Below are 23,708 nucleotides of genomic sequence, written 5' to 3'. Positions count from 1 at the left end.
ACATTAGATCAAGGGCAAACACAACAAGGGGATTGGACTTTGAGCACATGATAAAAGCGAGAGCACACAAGGAAGGGGTGAGGATAGGTAAGACACCTAAAAAATTAGCTAGCATTTGTTGCCCTCAATGCAGAGAAACTAAAGCAGTTACCTTAAAAGCAACTGAGGCCAATAGGAGAAGGGGGCAAGGAACTAGAGAAAAGATTAGATCAAAAAGAATTAACCTAGAAGGTAACACACACGCACAGGAAATTAATGTGAGTCAACTCCCTGTATAGCTATAATTATCTCAACTAGCAAAAACACTTGTTCCTTCCTATTATTGCTTATACTCTCTCTTCAACAAAATTAGAGATAAGGGCAAAATAGTTTCTGCCGGGTATCGAGGGGGTAGAGTGGATAGGGAAGGGGCGGAGTGGGTGGTAAGGGAGGGGGTGGGGGCAGGGGGAAGAAATGACCCAAGCCTTGTTTGCACATATGAATAATAAAACAATAAAAATTTTAAAAAAAATCTCCAAGCTGCAAATGAGGAAACAGGCTGAGAAAAGTCATATATCTAAGAAGAGATAAAACCAGGATTTATACCCAAGCCCATCTCAATTCAAAACATCTGCTCTCTGCTGCCACCATACAACAGTCCCGTAAGAGTGAATGTCTGTCTGCCCAGAAAAGGCAAGGTGGGAGACATAAAAGCTTTGCTAACCTATCAAGAAGGAGCTACTGAATAAGTGACCCAAAGTTCCTGGTCAATGACGTCCATCCATTGATAATTCTGCATCCTTAGTGGGTGGTAAGGATGTTCATTGGTAGCTCTACGTCCCTGGCTAGCAGTGCCTGTCCACTGACAGACTTCCCATCCAGTATGGGACACTTAAAGTCTGATCTCCAGGAAGCCCGTGAAGTTGAGCAGAGTCAACAAGTTGCTCAACATGAGGGATATCCAATGGGACTTATTATGCTACAACACCATTCCCTTCCCCATAAAATCTTGTCTCCAAATAGAGCACATGGAAGGAACTGCACGGGTGTAGACCTGGGTGAGGGATCAACGGTTACAAGAGGGAGGTTTCACCTGCCTCTACCAGGGACCATTTGGAAATGGAGCCTAAGGTCTTCAGACCAATGAGACTGAGGCCTTCCCCAAACTCAGAGTTGGGAGACCAAGCTTCTTACCCAATATCTTTCACAGCTCTGCACCTCAGTTTCCTTACCTTTGAATGGGTGCCATAATCTCACGGGGCCTCCTGCCTAACGGAACAGCAAAAGTTGACCTGAGATCATATGTGAACATATGCTTCCTCCTGTAAAGGGCTATCCACTTGGGCTCCCTCCAAGCAGTGGTGTCATTGAGGAGGAAGATGAGACTCAGCCAGGCTTTGTGCCCCCTCACCCTCTTTCATGGAGCTCTTCAACAACAATGCTACCCTTGCTGCCTCCTGCTCTGCTTTTACCCTTCCCCTTGGTGGCAGTCTGGGGGAAGAGCAACTGAGTGTAGTTCAACCACAGAGGTCCCTACGCCAGGCACTGGGGTGTGCTCTCAATATTATCTCATGCAATGTCCAGTTATCCCACCAGGGAACTGCACTTGCCCCCATTTTACAGATTAGGAAGCAGAGGTGAAAGAGATTAAGTGGTTTCCCAAAGTCACACAACTAGATGATGTGACAGCAGGATTTGAACAAGTGTCTGGTTCCAAAGTCCATATTTCCCACTGTATCCTACCAACTCTCCCTACACTCTGGATTGCAATGGGACTTGGGGATTGGGATGTGTCAATTTTAGCAAACCTCTCATTCTATCCAAGTATCCCCCAATGAAGCCACTTTCTCTCAAGGGAAATTCAGGCAGCGGTTCTGCAATTGAACAGTTGTCTAACCCAGCAAGCATCAAAATTTAAAAAGAGATTGTCTAAACTCCAATCCTCAGACACCCAGATGGAATCACCGTGGCAGCCCCTCTGACCCCTTGTTCTTGGAGGTGACAGTATCTGAGAGTGTCTGTTTTGCTTTTGATTGACTGAGCCTTGCGTTCTTACCCTGAACAAACCCTCCAGAGAAGTGTTCATTCACTCCATGCTTATTTGGTGAGCCCCTACTGTGTGTCTAAGGCCGGACCTGCCAAAGAGATGGCATGAGCCCTGTGGTCAGAAAGTATGCAGTCAGTCCAGCCTGTGGCCAGCAAGCTAGTTCCAGAAGTTATAAAGTCTTTACTTCAACATTCCCTACAACAGGAAGGTAAAACAGGTCCTATCTGGGGGTTGGTATCAGTGGAAGGGGAAAGGACATAAGGAAAGGGTGAAGGAGGCTTAATATGGTGGACATATTACATACTCATATATGAAAATGGAAAATGAGACCTGTTAAAACTACTTGAAGAATGGGAGAGGGAGGATAAAGGAGAATGATGGAGTGGGTGAATTTAACTAAGATATATGATAAACACGTTGTAAATGTCACAATGTAGCCTAGTATAACAATATGATAAAAAAATTTCTACAACCCTGATTCCAAAAAGAATACCCATGTCCCCATTAACTATACCTCCCATTTTCTGAACTTCTGCTCACCATTTAGCACTCTCATTATTATAACTAAAGGTAGGATCACACTTCTGGGTACAAGAAACTCTGGGCACAAGAGCTAATGAAGACGTCAAATCCCTGGATATCAGTCAAACTCCTGCAGAAATGGGGCACCACTTACCAGTCAACCCCTCTGAATTTGTCCTCCATGCTGCCCTGGGGAGGCCCTGTGTCTACAGTGCTGGAAACTGTAGATGCTGCTTCAGCAACTTCAAGTACTGCTTAACTCAATGGCATGCTGTCCCCAGTCTATCAAAGTCCCTTTCATTTCCCATTCTGATTGGACTCACCAGAGCTTAAAAATACTATCTATCCATTGAGTGCAGACCTGAGGTTAAGACACGTAGGATGTGACTGAAGTTGACTCTCTGGGTCACAGCACAGAGAGCCAGCTGTGGGTGAGTCTCTCCAGAAACAAAGCAAGTAGATCCTCTGGTCGGTGGGCCAGCATCCCGCTGAGGGCCTTCCTGTGTGCCTGCCTAGCTCTGAGGCTCTCAAGGTCAAGAAGCCCTGGCTCTGTGCTGATACAGTCAGGAATGAGGATGTAGGGAGAGGTTAGAAACAGCAAAGGTCACAGGCATAGGCAGTGAGGGCTGTTTTGACCGAATCTTCCAGAGCTGCCACTTGAAAGGCAGGGCTGGATCATTTGCTCACCAGCTCCCATGCCAAGAAGGAATGCATGTTGGCTCCTAACATCTCTTCTCTCCCTCCAGGCTGTGTCTGAGGGAGGGCAATGGGAACCCCTTTGGGTGGAGAGTCCATCACGGATGTCCTGCAAGAGGGCCCAGAATGTCCCCCTCTGAAGTCCACACAGCCAGGCTATTGTCTTTCCTACAAAGCTTCCCCACCCCTCAAGGGGAGCAGTGCAGCCTGAACCCAGATGTTGGGGAGGGGGTAAGCCACAGCAGCCCTGGAAACGCTCAAGCTTTACAGTCCCCCAGCACAACTCTGTTCTCCCTGCTAGCTCAGCCTCAGCCAGCCAAGAGCCCTGAGTTTAAAGGGACCAGGTGCCTTCATTAAAAAAAAAAAAAAATACACACACACACACACACACACACACACACACACACACAAATAAAGGGCCATTTTGCAAGGGGAGTGTGGTGCATTCTTGGGTGTCCCAAGCAGTTTTATAGGCCCAGACACAGAGCAAAGGCACTCAGGGACCATGCACTGTTTCCCAGCAACCACGGGCCACTAAGGTTAGGCCCTGTGGGGAGAGGAGGATGGGAAAGGCCCCTCATCCAACATTTCACCCCTCTCCTCCTGCAACCCTGCACCGTGCTGCAGAAGGTGATGCCGTTCATGGTGGTAGAGAAGAAGGGAGGGCAGAGGGCCGGCACACGAGAAGCCTCCAGACTTTCCTTTACAAGTGCTTTATGCTGCTGAGGTTATAAGATGGGGAGCCCTGGGTGAGGACAGCTCAAATCCTTACATTCTGGGCACCTCCAGAAAGGCAACCATTTTCTCTGCTTCCTTTAATGGCAAGTTGGAATTTACAGCATCAGGAAAGACAACAGACTGGACCGAAAATGCATGACCAAAATCCATAGTATATAAGAACATGCCAGCTGCCAAATACACTGAAAATGGGCAGCTGTGGCAAGACCCAGAGCCCATAAATGTTACCAGTAGTTATAGAAAGCAAGTTTTGACAAGCTGATATTTCAGCGCCCTGTCCCTTCTGAATACTGACGTTTGGGAAACTCACCTGGGGCCCCAAGAGGTCTGAGCCCAGTGCCTGGTGTCAGTCCAGCTGCCTGCCAGGGACCAGGGACTGGGCAGACTGTGATGCAGCTCACCTGTCATGGTATTAGGAGGGCATGTGGTTGAGTAAAATGGGGAGCAAGGCCTCAAGGGCCCCCTAAAGCCACTGCAAATTTAAAAACAACTGAACTGGGACTTGTTCATATTTTGGAAAGTCTATATTTTATCCCAGGGTCTTTTTAAGCCTCCCTAGACAGTAAAAGTGGGGACTAGGTGGGGTGGCAGCATTTATGAGGTGGCATGTACCAAAGAAAGATGAGTGGACAAGATTGTGTCATCTGACTGTAATTATGTGGAAGCCCCAGAGCACCAGCACAGCCTGGGCTGGTTGCTGGAGGTATGGAAGGTTCCCTTTTGTCCCTTTTGTCAAAGCAGCTGTACTGTCCTCAGAACGGTGGGGCTTATTTGAGTTTTTGCTTATTTTGGCTTACTTGTTTCTTTGTTTGTTGGTTTAAGAAATGGAAGTTGAAAAGGCCTTGAGCAGATTTAGGCATAAATTCAATTTTCCAGTTCAATCAGTTCCAAGCCCCCCTTGTTGCCCACCTCTCCCTACTCACACCCTGCCTTCCTATCACCCAGTTCCCATAACCCACCTCTGGCCTCCAGCTCCCATCTCTGCTGTTCTGTGCTGGTGGATCACCTTCATTCACCCTCTTCTACCTATCTGTGGAAATATCACTCAAGGTGTGTCTCAACTTCTTGCTTCAAGAAAGTTCTCTCAAGCCCTACCTGAGTACAACTGCCTTATGGCCACCCTCTGAAATCCCAGACCTGTTAGTTTAGGGTCTCTCTCCACGGCAGGCCTCCAGTGAACTGCTGGTCTACAACTCTGCTGCCCTGGCAAGATGTGTGGCACAGAGTGGGTGCTCAGCAAGTGTTCTGCTTGATGTTTTCAGAGAGTTTTGTGCATCTGAGTACAATCCACTCCCCAACCCAGGGCAAGGATGGCAACTGAGACAAGTTTGCCTTTTCCCATTCCAAGTGAATTTCCACATATGTTCGTCATTTTTTTCTCTTTGTGATCTCTCAAATGCATTTTTTAAAGAACTGCTCCAAATGTTGAGTCTTCAAAGACAAAAATACAGGAAAACCTTGTAAAATGTGTTAGTCCAATTGAAGCAGTGGTGCGTACCACATGGAACCCTCAGCCTCTGCCTTTCCGCTCTTGACATTGGACCTCCCAGCCCTGGCACGTGGGAGACAACCTGCCCCCACTTCCATGGCCTGAGCCAGAACTCTTGGATTCGGTCTTGGCCAACACGCAGTGGGAGGCAGGCACCTACCTTTGCAAAGAGGCCCTTTCTCTGCATCTCTTCTCCTGCCTCACTCTCTCCAGCATCCACATCTGGTTTCCCTTCAGCAAAAGTTTCACAATGGACAGATTTTGCACTTCAAGGATTTATGGTTCCTGCCGCTCCTCCTTGCTTTTGATATGATTCCATTATGTGCTTAAATTCTGGGCTGTGCTCTTGACTCCCGGGAGCTGTTTATGACGATTCTTTTAAGGCCTTAAATCGCTCACTGTTAAGAACCTGGTCATGTTCAGAAGCAATGACTAGTTGCTAAGACAAAAAATTGCAACATCTCTCAAACAGTTGCTTGAAAAAGTTTTTTTCATTCAAGATTAATCAAAGCTAGTATTCACCTGACAGGGAAATCCTCTGAGTGATGATGCCTTTGACCTTGTTCTCCTACCTGGGCTCCCCGAGACACTCATTTCAAAGCAAATTAGTCACCAATCCTCACCCCAAAGGCATTCACTTCCTCTCTCCTGCTGTGCTCTTGGTTCTGGCTGTTGGAGACCCCACTTACAGAAAGGTCAGTCAACATAAAAACACTAACATCACAAATACCTCCCACTTAACAACAAATGTTTCATCTCTGCATTATATTTTTCAGAAGGCAAAGAATCCAGAGACAAAGTGTTATCCTAAGGACTTCCCTTGACCAAGGTTTCTCTTGCCTCCCAACCCCCTCTCTGCTATCATATACTCACCCAACAGTCAAAGAGATCTTCCTACAAGTCAAAAACTAGCCATGAACCCTCCTGCCCGCAGTTCTCCAATGGACCCTTGCAATCCAGGAAGTTGGAGCTCCTAGCAGCACTGCTCCCAGGGTCCCCTGCCCTACACTCACAGTGCTCTGGTGACGCCTTGATCTTCCCCATCCCTGAGCACTGTCAAGCTATTGCCTCCCTGTGGCAGGTCCTCCTACAAGCCTGCCCGTTCAAAGTCTAGAGCAGAATCCCCACTTTGCCATGCAAGAGTTCATAACGCATGTGTCCTTCTCTTACCCCTGCCCATGCCAAACCCAGGTTCTGTAGTTCTGAGATCACTGCAGAAGAGGCCACTCATTGAAGGAGGGGTGGCCCCAAACCATGTTGCCATTCTCTGGTACTGGATGTAGGGTTGCCAGTTAAAATACAGGAAAGCCAGTTAAATTTGAATTTCAGATAAGCAATGAATAATTTTTAATACATGAGGCTCCAAAGAATGCATGGATATCTTGTGCTTTTGCTAGCTAGTGCTGGCAGCACCCGCTGGATGGAAGCTCTAGGGTACAGGCAAGGAGAAGCACTGAGGACCTGAGGGCAGCAGCGTGGGAGAGGAGAGCCAGCGAGACTGAGCAGAGGGGTAGTAGGGATGGGTTCCCCCCTTCTCCTGGGAGGGGCAGCAATAGCACAGAACAGGACTCCAAAGCCAGCCCATTTGAATTTGAACCTCAGCGCTGTCCTTTGCTAATCACTTGGGGCAAGGTACTTACCTTCTCCGTGCCTCAGTTTTACCACCTATAAAATAAGGCAACCCTTCTTTATGTGGTTATTATGAAAATTAAATAAACTAATATTTGCACAGCACTTAGAATAGTTCTAAGTGCTCTCTAATAATGACATATTTAATATTCATAAAACAAAAACAGAAATGAACATCCGTGGAATACCTGCCATGTACAAGGCTCTGTGCTACATGTTTGTCCTACACAGGCTCATTTAATCTTCATGGCAGCCCCGTTTTTCTGTTGTTGTTGTTATTACCGCCATCGCCATCAGTGTTATTTGTACCCATGAGGAGGCAGAGGCACAGAGAGAGGTGCAGAGTGGTATGGCAGTCTTCTAACCCAGAAAGTCTGACTCCATAACTCACCAGACAGACATTAAGGCACTTACCATTCATCCAGTCATTCCTTCATTGGGCACCTACTGTGTGCAAGGCCCTGTGCTTATGCTGAGACATTGGACTAAACCAGAAAGACACAGAGCAACCCACTGACCATAAATACCCTGCAAAGCCTTTGCAAGGGTGAGAAGACAGGAGCTAAGAAGACTAGGGATATAGCTCAATGGTGCAGTGTTTGCTTAGCAGAGACAAGGTTCTGAGCTTGATCCCCAGCACTGCACTCCCCCCCAAAATATCCTAACTTGTACAGACTTAATAAAAGGGCTAGGGGAGCTAGAACTTGGTGGCAGATACTAGGGACCTCTCCTAGGCTGGGATGAGGAGAAGAAAGGAACACTACATACACATACAGTCAGGGAAGCTTCCCTGTGAGTTGCCATGTTGGCAAATTCAGGAAGGTAGGCAGGAAAAAGTAGCCTGGCCAAGGAACAGCAGGACAGGTGGCTGTAAGACCTTGACTTGTGAAGCAGCTTGGAGGTGGGCTCACTGCAGGGTAGCAAGGGGCAGCACCACCAGGCACCTAGAAATCAGGTGACAGACAGAACCAGTGGGACATTACCTGCTGTAACTGTGAGGCAGAGCTGCCTGGAGAGGCAAGTAGTGGGCTGTGGACTCATGGGGCAGGCTGATCAGCTGTGCAAAGGCGATCTAAGGCAGGATTCTATCTGCCCTCCTGCAGTGCCCGCTGCAAGGCTCACAGGCCTGTCACCCATTGCCAGGAGCTGCCAAGTGGAGTTAAAAGTTACCCAAGGCCTCACTAAAGTGAATACCACTGGACCTGGTCCACAGTACTTTATTTTGAACAAGGAATATGCTTGTAAATTGCATTTCTCTGCTATCGGATTTTTAAATTGATTTTCTGAGGTGAGTTAGTGGAGTGAAATGGTTTACTTCAAACACTCTGGATACAGACCATAAATACAACTTCCCAAAATCTTGTACCAATTGAAAGTCCCACTATCAGTGCTTAGCTGGTCCTTGCCCCCTTGACCATTATCAGCTTTTTTTTTCCTAGTGGTACTGGGGTTTGAACTCAGGGCTTTGTGCTTGCTAGGCAGGTGCTCTACCTCTCAAGCCACACTTTCAGCTTCCATTATAAGCTCTGAATATTACTATTTGAAATAAAGAGTTCCTTATTGGATAGCTCCCAAAGCAAAATGCCATAATACTACACATGTAATGTGCTTTTTGTTGGTTGCTAATAAGAGTTCACATTCTTTTTTGAAATGCTTAATTATTTTTCTTTATTTTTTCCCCTTTAGTTGTCCTTTGATGCCCTTTGCTCATTTACATGTTGGGAGTCTTCTTTGGAAACATTTTTGCTTGTGCTTAACTTGATATAGTTAAGATGCCTATTTGCAAAGGCATGCTGTTAAATGCATAAATGTCAGTATAAGTGCTGCTTGTTGGTCTGCCTGACTGGCAGCCAGCACTTTCTCCATGTTTGAGGGAGTTCTTGCAGTGCCTCCCATTACCCATGTGAGTGGAAGGGGCCGTCTTCTGCCACAGGGCTGCCTGAGCCTAGCTCAATACCACCTGGCTTGTATCCTCTGTCACTTCCTCCAGGCTTACGTTGCTCAGAATCCCTAACTATTCCCAATGTAAAGAACAAAACCAGAAGTTGTCCTGGACAGCCTCTGCCCTTAGCCCCATCCACCTCACAGCAAGGTCCTGGGATGGGGGTCACTACCCAGGACTGTGGCTAGAGCAGAACTATAGCTAGAGGAGACCAGCAGAAGAGGCACACAGCTTTCTGGGGTTCCACAGACTGGGCAACACTCAGAAAGAGGCCCATGGACCTCCAGGCACAAGGATGGGTGAGTGAGGGGTGCTCACCAGGCTTGGACTCAGAGCTGGCAGTCACACAACCCACTGGAAGCAGGTATTTTGGAGGACCTGCCATATCATGGGGCCAGACAGGTTGCCAGAGCCCAGGATTGCACCCTAGAGTTAGCATCTGGGGCAAGACATGTTAGTGATCACATGTGACATCTTGCCCTGTTCTGGGCCTCAGCAACTACCAGCACTGGACTCTAGGAGTCCTGTCCCATCAGGAACATATGAAGGACTCCCCTTCTGAGAAGAAGGTCAGTCACAGAGAGAATTAGGGGTAAAGATGGGAGAGAAACTGTCTGTCTCCCGCCCCCTCCCCACCCCAGGGCAGGAAAGCAGCCATAACCAGTGAAGCCTCACCTCCCTCAACACTTTGAGGTGTACCCAGCTGCCTGCGTCCCAGCCACTGTCATGCTAAAGCAAATGCCCTGAGGAAGAACCAGCTTCCGGGGAAACTGCAGCCTACCTAGATCTCCCCTTTCTTTTCTCCACAAGCACACACACACATTGTCACACAGACCTCTTCATTTGCACAGCCTAAATTCAGCACTGCTCTCTCACAGCCCTGGGCTGTTGCGTGAAACACGCTTCTATTTAGATAAGAAACGAGTCCCTGCTGCATGCCAAGCATGGCTGTGGGCTCTGCAGACCCAGATTCCCCTCAATAAGCCCCCAAATAAACTTGAGGTAGCATGATCTGACGTTGTTTCAAGTGAAGCAAGTCAGGTGGATCAAGGCATCGAGAGTGCCTGCTGTCAGGGCTGCTAGAGAGGGTGGATCTGAGGAGTGGACATGGGCTCAGTGAGGATTGGGGAGGAGCACTGGGCAGAGGGGCCAAACAAAGATCCTGCCTGCCTACCTGCCTGAGGGATGAAACACTGGCTGAGCTCAGTCAATGGGGAGGATGGCAGATGCTGGCCATGAGGGGCAGGCCCTGCTGGGGACTTTCAAGGAAGGGCTTGGAGTAGGGGAGTCCCCACAGGAGATGGTCGTGTGAACAGCAGGGACAGTAAAGGGCAGAAATGGCCTCTTTCCATGGTTGCCTGGTGGACCCCTCATCCTTCAGTCCCCACCTCTGCCTAGCCAGATCTCCTGCTCAGTCCTATGGCACCAGCTTCCTCATGGATCCTAGCTCTGCAGGACTTCCAGGTTTGTACCTATGGCTGTGGTTGACGCCCACCTTCCCCACACATGCCTCTCCTTGCAGTTTAAGTCCTTAGCACCTTGTGCACAGCCTGGCCCACAGCAGGTGTTCAGTGAGTGAAACCGGGGGAGAGGGGGGCTCGGCCAAGTGTCTACTCCCTCATTGAATGGGTGCTGCTTCTGCTTCCTCCCTCCTCTGTGCCTGTACACCTGTGTCTCCCATAGAACTGTCCTGTAGAACCTGGCATGACTGCAACCACTTGGATGTGTACACACACACACACACACACACACACACACACACACACACACACAGAGACAGAGACAGAGAGAGAGAGAGAGAGAGAGAGAGAGAGCCAGAGAGACAGAGAGAGAGAGCCAGAGAGAGAGAGAGCAGGCTGCCCTCCAGGAGGCAGGCCATGTGTGTTGCCCTACACTGTAGCCCAGAGAACCTCCTTGAAGTAGGCAGAGCTACTATACAAAGAATTGCCTCCCCCATGCCCACTTAACTCTGCCACCATACCTATCCAAAGACCCCCCAGTACCTTCCCTCTCAGCCTTGAGGCCAGTAGAGAGTCTGTGCCCTACAAGTATGTCAGAGATCAAGCCCCCTCCTTGCCCAGTGATACAGCATCACCCATAGACCTGCTAGGAAAAGGGAATCACATCCTTTCCTGTATCCCTGGCTCTAGGAGAGCTCACTCAGATGGGGCATCTGTGTGACAAGGCACACGCCATTGTATTTTACAAACCAATGATCAACATAAATAGACAAGAGTGTAAAACAGGGGGCCACAAGTTAGCAATCTGACCTCTGGTCTAAGCCAGTGAGCTAGGGACCATTTGTCCATGTTTTTAGAACCTTAAAAGCTCTGTGCCCATGATCCCTGGAGCTGTTAGATGTCTCTGAAGTAATCAATGTTGATTACTTCAAGATTAGTGAAACTAGTATGTTAGAAATAAAATCTCATTAATAAAATATAATGTTTTGCGGGCTCCAAGAAAGCTTGGTAGTTAAAAAAATTCCTTCTGCAGGATAAAGTGCACTGTTTTTTAAAGGGAATTTTGGCCATTGTATTAAGAACCTTCAAATGGGCATGTTCATGGCCCAATGATTCTAAGAAAGACTTAATCCAGTTTTTAAGGAGCTATTCCCAAATTAAGCATCAAGGGTATTTGTTACCTAGCACTGCTTACAAGAGCAGTTGAAAACAATCCAAATATCCAGCAGGGAGTAATCAGTTCAATTAATTGGGGCACATCTGTACAATGATGTTAACATTAGCCAGAACTTTAAGCACTTACTCTTAAAAGCTTGACACGTATCATCTCATTTAATTCCCCCTCGGCTGGAGGTGCCATTAGCATCCCATCTCACAGATGAGAAAATAGAGACCTAAAAAAATCATTTGCCCAAAGACACACAGCTGGTTGCTCAGAATCACACACAGGCAGTCTGAGTCCAGATAGCAGCCTCATAGTCATTATCTTACACGGCTCCAAATGATGCCATAAAAGAGATATGGTTGAAGCATGACTAGCCAGGTGGACTGATAACCATGCTATATTGGTAGGAACAACAAGCAGATTGTGGAACAGAATATACAACTGGCTCTTACTTGTTCACATGTAGGCAAAGCCAAGAGACAAGGGTTTGGAACGACACCACCACTAGCGTCTTCGTACAGACCTCAGTGTAGTTGGAACTGCTTGGTTTTTATGGGTTTTTGTTGCTGTTCTTTAACAACACTGCACTGTTTCATATTAAGAAAAGCTAATTCTATGTTTTAAAAAAGTCAACATAAATCACTCCAAAAAATCATTCCCGTGTACTCATCTTCTGCTGAATGAAATGTCCAGCCTGCTTTAAGGACAGATGCAACTGTGGACATGGACTCTGCTTGTTCTTCAGGGCTCAAATTCCTCTAGAGGCAGCAAACACCATCCAGCTGGGAACAGAGAGCATAGATTCTTCCTACTCTGCCCCTGCAAATTGTCCCCTCCCATCCAGAAGCCCCTCTGGGCACTTAGACCCCCGGAGAGCTGTCAGGCTGACAGCACAGCATTGGGGCTCTGGCCTGGGAGACAAGTCCTCCCCCTTCCCTCCAGAACCTGAGATGCTCTGTCCCAGAGCTCATCAACAGACCTGCAGGGCGATAGGCCCAAAGGCAGCAGAGTGGCCCGGGAACATGAGGCCCAGTTCTGCAGCCACGTACCCAGGGGCATCTCCTAACTTAGACCCGTTTCCTGGCTATATGACCTTGAGCAAGCTGGTTCTTCTCTCTGAACTTCTCCTGTTTCTGCACCTGTCAAATAAATTAAAAGTACCAACTTGGAGGGGAGTTGGCTGACTCAAAATTTGCGTGTGTGTGTGTGTGTGTGTGTGTGTGTGTGTGTTGTATACTAATGATGGCAAAAAGTACCATTTCCTGGCACTGTGTGTCAGGCATCCTGCTAAGTACTTTATGACCTTATGTACTTTTCACAGCCTCTCTGTGATGACCTACACATGAAAAGAGGCCTTTGAGTGTTGAAGTCACTGTGTGGGTAAGTAGTGTGGTCGGAATTTTTGCCACCGTGGCTGGTCCCATACCACTAACCCCAAAGCTTGATGCAATGTCTGGAACATGGGAGGGCCCTCATCCAAGTATTTACCACTGTCATGGCTCCTACTTGGCCTCTGCCTGGCTTTGAAGAAGAATGTGACAGCAGGGAGTCCTCCTGGTTCCCTCAGCCCCCAGCCACAGGGCCACTAGGCTACAGACCCTACTTTAGGAAGCCTTCCTCTGGGACTGCCCAAAACCACCCCCATACTCTCTTTGAGTCAGTTCAGGGACAGCAGCCATTGGCTTTGCTCCTGTACAATCTATGACAAGTCCCTATAAAGACCTGGCTTTGTGTTCTGGACACCAGAGCTGCTGGCCCAACAGGGACTGCCCTCACCCTAGGGGTAAGGCCTGCTGACACTCACACTTAGCAACTGCCTGGAAAACCCTCTAGGTCTTCCCCCAAGCATCTGGGCCCAGGCCTGGGTCTCCCATCAGCTGGAAACAATAGGCCTGTATGGCTAGAGAGGGATCCACGTGAATCAAAAAAACAGTGCCCTTCAGCAGCCTCTTCACGGTCCGGCCTTCCCAGACAGAGCAGCTGCACTGGATGTGTGCAAGCTGTGGTCTGGGTGTGCAAAGTGTGCGAAGGAGAGCTTGTGCGAGCGAGTTAGCAAGAGGATAGCGGATGTGAGTGTGCGTGTGTGCGCGTGGCTCCAAGTGTGCGCTGCTGCGATCGCGACCGGGTCCTGGGGCGGGCTGGGAAGGTCTCCTCCCCCCACCACATTGAGAAATCTCAGTGAGTCACCGAGTGGTTCTGCATATTAATGAGCTCGCTCGCTGCGAGGGCAGGAGCGAATTTAAAAGAGGCCAGGGCGGGCGGAGGGAGGCTGAGGAGAGATCGTTGAGCGCAAAGCGCAGCGTGCAGCGACAGACAGCTCGGGATACCCACCGACGGGCGCAGCTGGAAAGAGCCCAGCCCAGAGGCGTGCTCTGAGCCGAGACAGCCGAGCCCGGCGGCGTCTCCGGGCCGCTCCACGCACCCGCCGGCGCCCTCCTAGCGTCCCTGCTCCGCGCTGCGCCCCTCCGGCCAGCATGAGGCTCCTGGCGGCTGCGCTGCTCCTGCTGCTCCTGGCGCTATGCGCCGGGCGCGTGGACGGTGAGTGCCGAGAGGTCCCCTTATCGCCGTCCGGGTCAGTCCCAGGGAACCCAGACATCAACTACTAGGTATCCTGGGATCCCGGGGTGGGGATGGTCTGGGTGGACACCTAGGACGATTGTGGAGCAAGAGACCCCTTGCGCAATTGAGCAGCACCCGCGCTCTCTCCCGCAGGATCCAAATGCAAGTGCTCCCGGAAGGGGCCCAAAATCCGCTACAGCGACGTGAAGAAGCTGGAAATGAAGCCAAAGTACCCGCACTGCGAGGAGAAGATGGTTATGTGAGTTTTGCTCCCCACCGTGACGTGTGCAGTGCTGGGGCACAGCCTGGGGCTGAATCGGATTAACAAACCTTTCCCTCCGCCTTTGCCAAGGCCTTGGTGAAGCTTTTGTAATTTGCCCAGCACGTCCTTTAGAAGGCTGGCCTCATCAGTCTGTGAGGAGGGCTGAGGGTGGAGGGGTCTCTGCCCCGCGCTCGGCAAACAGCGTTAGGAGTGCGCACTTGCTAGGATTCAAATATGTGGCCTTGCACTGTGGACTGCCCAGGGTGCTAGAGCAATCCAGGGTTAAATGATGCTGGGTGTGCCAATTTAGAACACCGAGGCTGAAATCCCACAGAACTCACACCCAAACTGTTCCCGTGGTCCTGGGGAACCCAGACATCAACTACTAGACATCCTCCGACCCTGAGGGGTCTGAATGTACCTTCCTGTCACTGGAGAGAGATGTAATGACATTTATCTTTAGTCCCCCTTTTCCCTTTAGAGTCTTTTTTTATGTTTTCAACCAGGGGCTTCTAGGAATTTCATTGTGGGAGTGTTGCTGGCTCTTCCCCCAGCAGCTGGACTCATGGGTGCGGGAGAACCTGAGAGGCCCAGTGGAAAGTGCTCTGCTGGAGTTAATGTGCCATGACACCGCCACCACGAGCCCTGCTTGGTGGGGATGCCGGCAATGTCTTCAAAACTGGGGCAGAGCAAGAGAACACTGAGTTTCCTTGCTCCTCTGCCTTCCCAATTAACCACTTGAGTCCAGCGCCGTGGTTTTCCCATCAATACACTCTTGGCCAGGAAGAGAGCCCTTGGCAAAGCAGCTCCCAAATATTTGCCATGGGCCATTGGCCCCTCTTCCCCTCCCCCAGAAAGAGGACACACTTTATTCTCAGTCTGGGCAAGTTCCTTCCAATGAGTGGCCCTGCCGGGCCCAAGATCTTCATGCAGAGTCTACAGAGGGCAGGGCACACCCCCACCCTGACCCCCCACACCCCACACCTCCTGGGGCTGCACAGCCAGGCTGAAGTTAGGGGGATTGAAAAGCTACCTGGCCTGAGCCGACCCCAATGCCTTCCTTCATGGACATCTAAATTAACTTCCTCATCCCTGTCTCTTGCCTTGCAGTATAGAAATAAAGTGGCCCCAAATCCTCTGCGTGTGGGCCAGGGGTCAAAAAAGCTGGGAGAAGAGCCACAAGTCCCCCGCAGCACTTCCAACTTGGGGGTTCAAAATTTCAGGGAATGTTGCAAACTGTGTCTGAGATCTTGCAGGGGGAAAAAATGGTATGGGGTATAGTGGCCTCTGAAAAAGAATTCTCACCATCAGGCTTGCCCTGCTCTTGGCTAAACTTCTCTGGTTATAAAGAGAAACCACAACCAAGCAAGTGAGTGAAAAAGCTTTATGTAACCTTGTGAAAATATATAGAGACCTCAAAAGATCAGCACCTAGTCACTCTCTCCTAAACCTCTCCCCATTGCCAAAGTCCCCCTGGAAGGGCTCCTCTCCACTCCCAAGATCCTAAGACTTTCTACATCAGACAAGGGGCCAGCACTTTTTTGCCAAAGCAGGTTTGCAGCCACAGAGGCTGAACAAGAGGAAGTTTTCCAGCTCACCCTGAGTTACCCAGAAATCTTGGCTGGGGGGTGAGGGTAGCAGAGCAGTCTGCTTTGTAAGTTCAAGTTCTTGCAACCAGAAGGGTTCTTGAAAGGCAATTTGTGTCTGTGTCCACTGAGCTCTCACCAGATACCTTCAGCACCTCACAACTGCTGAGGAGAGGGCTATGGGATCCAGAATTTCTGATAGTTGCTGGAGTCAGGAATCCTCCAGTCTGCCCTCCACTCCTAATTTATATAATCTCAGAATTCTGATGCAGCATTTGAACACTTTGGTGGGAAAACTGATGGGTCCTTTCCTGTTCTCCCTGCCCTACAGAAGTTGTGATGCTTAGCTTGCACGCTGACACTCACTCAGAGTGCAAAAGCAGCATTATAGGCATGGGGGGGTTGCTAAATTCCTACAGGGTGACTAGATACTGGGGCAGGGGAGGAACAGCTGGATTTCACTCTAGCCTGGCCTCATGCTCAAGGCCTGGGAGGAGTTACAAGCCTCATAGAGGACTCCAATGGAGGCAGGGCCAACCACCTGCATTATCAGAAGGCCCATTGTATGGGGAACCCCCAAAAACTCTAAGCACAGAGCAGGGAAGAGAACAGGTTGCCCAGAAACATTCTGCTTCCATTCTGCTGACAAGTTCCCATTTTCCTCTCCCTAAGGATTAGGGAACTCTTTGTGGCAACACTGCCTGCTTCTCAAACTTGGCCCATGAGCCCTGATGCTTTACCTTTGGTTGCCTGTGGGTTTACCTTTGGTAGTTTCTCTCCCTGCTTCCTGCTCTTTTCACTCTCACCTCCAACCGACCTCCTGTGACTCTTCATGAAGTAGTATGCCAGCCCCTTTCCTTGTACTTGTCCAGTATCCTAAGCACCCCCTTATTCTTGAACCCCATCCTTCCTCCCCCACCCAGAAACTTCCGCCTAACTCTGGCCATCCTCTGACTGAGGGAACACAGCAGTGCTAGATAGTCAGCAGCCTGATCTCTCCCTCCAGGCTCACACACTAAGCCTTGCTTTTCTCCTTGGCCGTCTCATCTTCCATGACTAATTACTAACAACAGTATTCACTGGGCATCTATCAGGTGCTGTCTCCTTTAATCATCCCAATAACCTTAAAAAGTAGGTCCTATTACTGTCCCCATTTTACAGATGGGCAAACAGATTCAGAGCAATAGGGAGAATTTAAACCCGGGGCTCTGCACTCTCTCTACAAGGCCACCCTGCTTCTCTAGCATAGCTGGGCCTCCATGGTGCGCTGGAGTATTGCCTGAGAGAACCTGAGATATTCGGGCTGTGGAAAAGGGAGGTCTTGTTCTTCTGCCCAAAGGTGAAATAACTGGAACATCAACCCAAGCATCAACATGGTCTTCAAGACCGACAAGATTTTGCTTGAGGGTCAGCAAACCCCATCCCTGAGACAATCTGCAGTGGGTCAGGTTAGCTGGATTTTGAGGGTCAGAGTACCAGCATCTGCAGGGCATATGTTAACCCCACCATGGTGCTCCTCAAATCCAATGGCAGACTGGTGCACATTGCTGGCATTGGTCCTCTCCATCTCTGAAAGAGCACCCTAACGATTATCCTGCAAGAGAGACCTTGAGACCTAGGGACAACACACTGTTGGGGGTGTGGTGGGGGTAGGGGACACTATCCCAGACTCTGAAGGCTCCAAGGAGAAAAGCGAGACCACTCACTCCATACAGGTTAGACCAAAACTTGGAGTCAGACATTAAGGCAACAACAGAACCTTCCAAAGAACCAGCCAGGGAATAAGGACTTGGGTATGCTACCTTGAGGGAGGAAGGAGGCCATGTCTCTGACAGACCAGGACCACCCAACAGACCAGACAAAGCACTGGCACTCAGACACCTCAACCTGCACCCCTCCACTTGGTTTCAGCATCACCACCAAGAGCGTATCTAGGTACCGGGGCCAGGAGCACTGCCTGCACCCCAAGTTGCAGAGCACCAAGCGCTTCATCAAGTGGTACAACGCCTGGAACGAGAAGCGTAGGTAAGCCTGTCTCTTCTTGTCCTTCTTGCTGAAGCTGGCTGTAGCTCCTGGGGTGGGAAGGGACCCCTCACACCAGATCATCTAGCCCCACCACAATATCCACACCAAGCAGATGACCAGACGTTGCTTATGTGGCCTCAAGGACAAGTAACTCACCACTTAAAGTAGGCTGTTGTTCTTCTGGACAGCTGTTTATTCGTTTGTGAACCAAAAGTCCGTGTGAGTCTTTCATATTATAGTCTTAATTCCTCTTTTTATTTAAATTACATGAGCTATAGAATGGCCAGGAGAGCACCTGCCATTTCCCCTGTGGCTCTTGTGGGGTGAAGTGTGAGTATACCCCCAAGATGAGGAGGAAGACTCCCTGCCAACACCATATTCTCCTCTCCAAGGTGGCCCTTGCCCTGTACTGTCCAGACATCTGACAAATTCCTTCCCCAGCAGGTATGAGAAGGACCTTGGGTTTGACCCTTTAAAATCAGAGCCACCCTTATCCAAGGGGGCAGCAGAAATGAGATGACCAGACCCCTGTGTTCCCCAGGCTTCTGTTCCCCATAATCAAGAAGGTGGCTTCTGAACTCTGATCCCTGGGGTCTTAGGTCTGGCCATGGAAAGGGAGGCACTTCTTAGCTCCTCTGTCCCTCATGAAGGTGAACCTGTCCTGGAGTACACCACTGTTCAGACACAGAGCCTGCTTACGCCTTTACTTGCATGGCATGACCAGGGAAACACACACAAACTCAGATGACCTCCCCAGGAGCCCAAGCCAGCTCAACCAAGGCTGGGTGAGGAGGGAGTGTGACTGCCTTGTGAGCTCAGGGCAAAGCCAGGGCAGAAAGCCAGGCCTCCAGTGGGTAACATGTGGCCACAGTGGGTACCTGTACTGCCTGTTCTATCACCTGGCCCTAGTGCCAATCCCCCAAGCTCAGCCCTGTAACCAGCTCTCCACAGCTGACACTTGGGCCCAGCCCCTGCACCTGAGCCTTTTCTTACTGCCTTCAAAATTGCCTGGTTTGCAGTTGCCTGAAATAGAAAGTGATGAGGTGGGAGACTCTTTTATATATCTGATGGGAATGAAGCCCTCTTTCTGGTCAGGGTAGGCAGCTCACGTGGCAAAAGCAGGCCCTATTCTGTCCACGCTATGTCACCCTCTAGGTCCTGTGTCATCAAAAGTGAAAAGAGGTGAACCCCACAGCCATCTCAAGGAGGGGTTGACAGCATCTTGTTCAGACTAGTGGGAGATAGTCCCTTTGTTCACCTTGTCCCTCCCCTTCACCCCCCATCCAGGGTTGCAGCTTTGAAGAGCCGGATTTTTTTTTTTTTTTACTTTTATAAATTGCATGGATGAAAGCAAGAGCCTCTCAGTTTACCAGGCCTTCTGTCACTTCACTACATCAAGAGTTCATCTCTCTTTCTCGGAATGATGAGGTGTCCTGGGGAGAAGAAGGGGGTTTGCCCTTGCCTTCCATACTCCTATTCCCTATGAAGGGTTAAAAATGTCTCAATGGATGTAGAATGGAGATAATGGAGCTGTGCAAAGTCTTCTTTGCAGACAGAGACGGAAAAAGAACGCTGAGCCCAAAGGCAGAGGAAGGAGAATACATAGCAGGGCCAGGCCTGCATCGCTAGACAGGGAACTCAGAGCACCTCAGACCAGAGCTTCTGGGAGCCATCAGAAGCAGCAACTCAAGCATTTTATTTCAATATATAGCTAGGTGGTCTCACTCAGAAGTCAAGAGCAAGGCACAGGGAGCAATAGGCTATCTGAGTGTGAAATATGCCCTAAGGCGGCGATGGGTCAGAACTAGAAAGAGTTAAAATGGCTAAATAGAGCCAGCTTGGGAGGAGAGGAGCAAGGTGGCTCCTGAATGCCCCATAACTGGAAAAAGTGAGGCAATGCAGTCGAGATGATGTGACCACAGGGCATGGGACCTTCTGTCACAGCCCCAGACCCACTAACCCCCCTCCTCAGTCTAGAAAACACTCCTCTGCGGTGTTTTCTAGAAGTGGCATTTTTCTGGGAGACAAACCTAAGTCAAGGGAGAGGAGTCCCCCACCACTACTTTTCTCTAAGAGAAGGGACCGAAATGAGAAATGGAACTAGGAGGTACAGGAACCACCCCCATGCTGAAGAGGATTCTGTTACCCCACTAGCAGTCAAAATCATCAGGCACATCTCTGTCTCTTGGGCCTCAGTTTCCCCACATGAAAAGGGGGTTTGCTCTGTAGGACTTTGGGGGATGAAATAAGACCACAGCAGCGGAAGCTGATTAAAAGGACAAAGCCAGACTTGTGTGAGCTTTTGTAGCACAAAAGCACACAGGTCCTCAGAGGTGTCCCTCCCACTCCCAGCCACAGTCTTGGGGATATCGGGGGATGAATGGAGCAGCCCCACCAGCAGCTGTGAGCCACCTACATCAGAACCTGAGCCACTTACACCTGTGTTCTCTCTTCCCAGGGTCTACGAAGAATAGCATGAAAAATCTCTGATAGAAAAACTCCAGACCAGTTGGGAGACTTCAGCAAAGGACTTTGCAAATTAAAATAAAAACCCCTTCTTTCTCACAGGCATAAGATACAAATTATATATTGTTATGAAGCACTTTTTACCCAGGGTCAGTTTTTACATTTTATAGCTGTGTGCGTAAGGCTTCCAGATGTGAGGCGCAGCTCTTCTGTGCTGCAGACTTGTTCATGGGCTGCTTTTTTTGCCGAAAAGGGGGAAACTCATGCCTTTCCTTTTTTAAAAGAAATGCTTTTTTGTATTTGAGCTTTATAAGCGCCTGGGAGGAACAATGAGCGTTGTGGAGACATTTCACTGCAGCGCTGCTCCCTTCCTAGCTTGGGAAGCTTCCGCTCAGAGGGCCTGGCGCCTCGGCACAGCTGCCACGGGCTCTCCCAGGCTTATGCGCAGTCACAGCCTCAGTGTGACTCTGCAGTGGCCCCTGTCGCCATGCAGGTGGGAGCAGGGGTCTCTCTGCATCTGTGCTTAGAGGAACTCAAGTTAGGTTGCCAGAGAAACATGCTTCCTGGGTTCATTTCCCCTTCCTCTAAGAAACATTTCCAAGATCTGTGATGGCCGGGCAAGTGACACTAAAGAAGGTGTTGGGTCTTTTCTCCAATCTGAAGCTTTCTGAAAAGTTCCCCACCTTGGTAGGCAATGCTTTACTTCAACAGTGAAGTTTCCAAGAGTTAGCAAAAACCTTAGGAGAAAGCGTAAAAAATAACAGATACATGTACAACCCACAGCCACTCTATTGACAAGGGAAAACCTTCCAAGAGTGCTTCTTTCCTTCCCTACAACGGAACATGCAGTACTAAAGCAATGTTTGTGACTCTCCATGAAATCCATCGGGAAAAAGTGCAGTCCTCTTTGGGGAGTTGAGGTGACCATGCATCTCACCATGCTGTGTACATACCCTCTGCAGAGCACCCCGCCACGCTGTCCTTCAGTAGAGGCCACATTGCACTGCTGTGTTATATGCTATAAATGTCAGAAACCATTAGTGTTGCACGCAGGTTTCATATTCTTTCTAAGGCGAAAATGAAAAGTGACAAAATATATTTGAAATGTACCAAAATTCTAGACTCCTGACTTTTTTCTTTTCTATTTCGTTAAACTGAGAGGACAATAAAATGTTTACCATGTCCTAAATAAACAAGGACAAATGGATTGGGAAAGAAAACTGGCCAACTGCCTCTTGACATGATCACCTCTGCAGAATGTCTGGGGCTGTTGGTCCATTCCAAAGCCAGGAAGCCAGACCTTCCTCTCACACGTGCAGCAGGTTGATGGAAATGGGCAGGTGAGGGCATATGGGACTGGAGGGTCACATAGATGGGGCCAGTCAAGATGCTTTGGGCTCCAGGACCCCAAGACTCCACTGAAACTTGGGGAGAGGCAGGAAGTGCCCATTGGAGAGGCTATGAAGCCAGGGGAGCCAGGGGGCCACAGCTGGGAGATGCTAAGGCTCTGATACTGCTTCTGCAGATGGACATGACAACAACGCCTACCCAGTGGAGACTGAAAGTGATGGCTGTATGTGAAAAAGAGCCCCAAGGCCTGGTGAGTTCCTGGTAAATGTTTTACTAATCATAAGACCAGGTCACTTTGCACACACTCCCCACAGCCCTGTATCTCACTGTGTCCCAAGTCAGCCAGGCCCTCTGTCTTCCCACCCGAGCAGGACTGCTCAAGGGGACATGCCTCTAGACTAGGAGCCAGGAGCCAGTCACTCATGTCCCCTTCACCTCTGCAGATGGTGTCCTGACATGCTGGCTCTGCTTCGGGGTTTTAATGCAAGCATCCAGGTTACCCCTCATGAATTCCTGAGAAGACTGACGACCAGAGAGGTTCAGAAAGTTGACCAAGGTTACAGAGGGCTTTTTTTACTTCTCTTACTCTCTAGTAGCTGGGAGCCTTTCTACTGAGAGACAGAGAGTACTTAGTCCATTCTGGGTCTATGGCCCAGGATGGGTTCCACCTTTCTCTTCATTACAGAGAAAGAAGGTGGACTGTACAGGAAGCCAGAGGCCAACAGACAGAACAGAGCAGGAGAGCTCCAGCAGAATGGCATATAACAGAACAGGGGACAGTAGAGGCCAGACCCCTTCTCCCAGGAGCCCCAAACCCTGCTTGGGCCCAAAGCAGCACCAACAGGTTCTCACTGGGGAGAGCCTGGCATAAAGCAGTCTGTTGACAGAGCCCTACTACCCCCTCCCAATGCAGGGATCCCTTCATTTGTCAGCAGACAGCATGGGGTGAAGGCTACTCACACCATTCCCAGGTCTAGCCTCACTGTTGCCTTTCCTCTCATTCTAAACACACCACACACTCTCTCACCCTTACAGGGCACTCTGCGTCCTGCTGGTGAGTCTAGTGCCCACACGCTCTCCCTGGTCCTGCTGGCCAGGATGCTCCTCCCTTCTCTGCCCTGCAGACTCCCAGACTGCACCACCAATAACTCTAACAGCCTCCTTCGGGGGCCAGCACTGCCCAGGCACTTCTCCCTCAGGGGAGCACTGTTGTGTAGATGCCCAGACAAGCTAAATCATTTGTAAAGGTAAGTAGAGGAATTCGAGCCCAATCCAGCAAAGAGCAGAGGTAGGAGAGAATTGCAAAGTGTCTCCTTTCCCGACAGAGCCTGTTCCTGGAAAACAAAGACCAGGCTTTGCCTCCCTGGAAGCCCTGGAACCTTACTTCCAGCCAGACCACTGAGGATGGGATGGGCTCCAAGTACCAGCACTTCACCAAACACCAAACAAGGACTCACTACCACCCAAAACTGTGCTAAGCAAGGGAGGAAACCCTTTTCTCTTGGGTTACAGAGCTTTATCCTGTGGTTTTTCTCCTCTAGGCTTCCCAACAGCCCTGTGAGGCGTCCACCCAGCACATTCCAGAAAGGACAGTAATTCTAGTGTAGCAAAATAAGGTGAGGTAGTCTTTCTAAACAGGCCCTTTGGTCATGGTCATGGCCCTCCCAGGCTATCCTAGGAAAGAGGAGTGCACTCCTCTGTCCACTCGAGCCTCACCCCTGGCAACCACCACCTCCCTGCAGGTGGGCTTGAGTGGAGACCCAGGTGCCATGGCCGCTGACTTCCCAAAACAC

At 49.7% G+C, this 23,708-nt stretch overlaps 1 protein-coding gene across 1 annotated transcript; it reads left to right on the top strand.

Annotated features, from left to right (window-relative positions):
• The first annotated feature begins 13,905 nt into the window (after window positions 1-13,905).
• On the top strand, window positions 13,906-21,680 carry Cxcl14 (C-X-C motif chemokine ligand 14). The gene is made up of 4 exons (XM_020185461.2): window positions 13,906-14,205; window positions 14,380-14,485; window positions 17,986-18,099; window positions 20,558-21,680. The coding sequence occupies exons 1-4, from the start codon at window positions 14,142-14,144 to the stop codon at window positions 20,571-20,573; spliced, it is 300 nt and encodes a 99-aa protein (XP_020041050.1). The 5' UTR covers window positions 13,906-14,141; the 3' UTR covers window positions 20,574-21,680.
• The last annotated feature ends 2,028 nt before the right edge of the window (window positions 21,681-23,708 follow it).

The sequence above is a fragment of the Castor canadensis genome, chromosome 16, assembly GCF_047511655.1.
Source record: "Castor canadensis chromosome 16, mCasCan1.hap1v2, whole genome shotgun sequence".
NCBI lineage: Eukaryota > Metazoa > Chordata > Mammalia > Rodentia > Castoridae > Castor > Castor canadensis.
This window is presented reverse-complemented; position numbering and strand designations above follow the sequence as displayed.

What these genes read in the sequence shown, in the direction of transcription:
- Cxcl14 (XM_020185461.2), top strand. Translation starts at nt 14,142, where the DNA reads ATGAGGCTCCTGGCGGCTGCGCTGCTCCTGCTGCTCCTGGCGCTATGC. An exon ending in ATGCGCCGGGCGCGTGGACG is followed by an intron (nt 14,206 to 14,379) that starts GTGAGTGCCGAG and finishes TCTCTCCCGCAG; the next exon opens with GATCCAAATGCAAGTGCTCC. An exon ending in TGCGAGGAGAAGATGGTTAT is followed by an intron (nt 14,486 to 17,985) that starts GTGAGTTTTGCT and finishes ACTTGGTTTCAG; the next exon opens with CATCACCACCAAGAGCGTAT.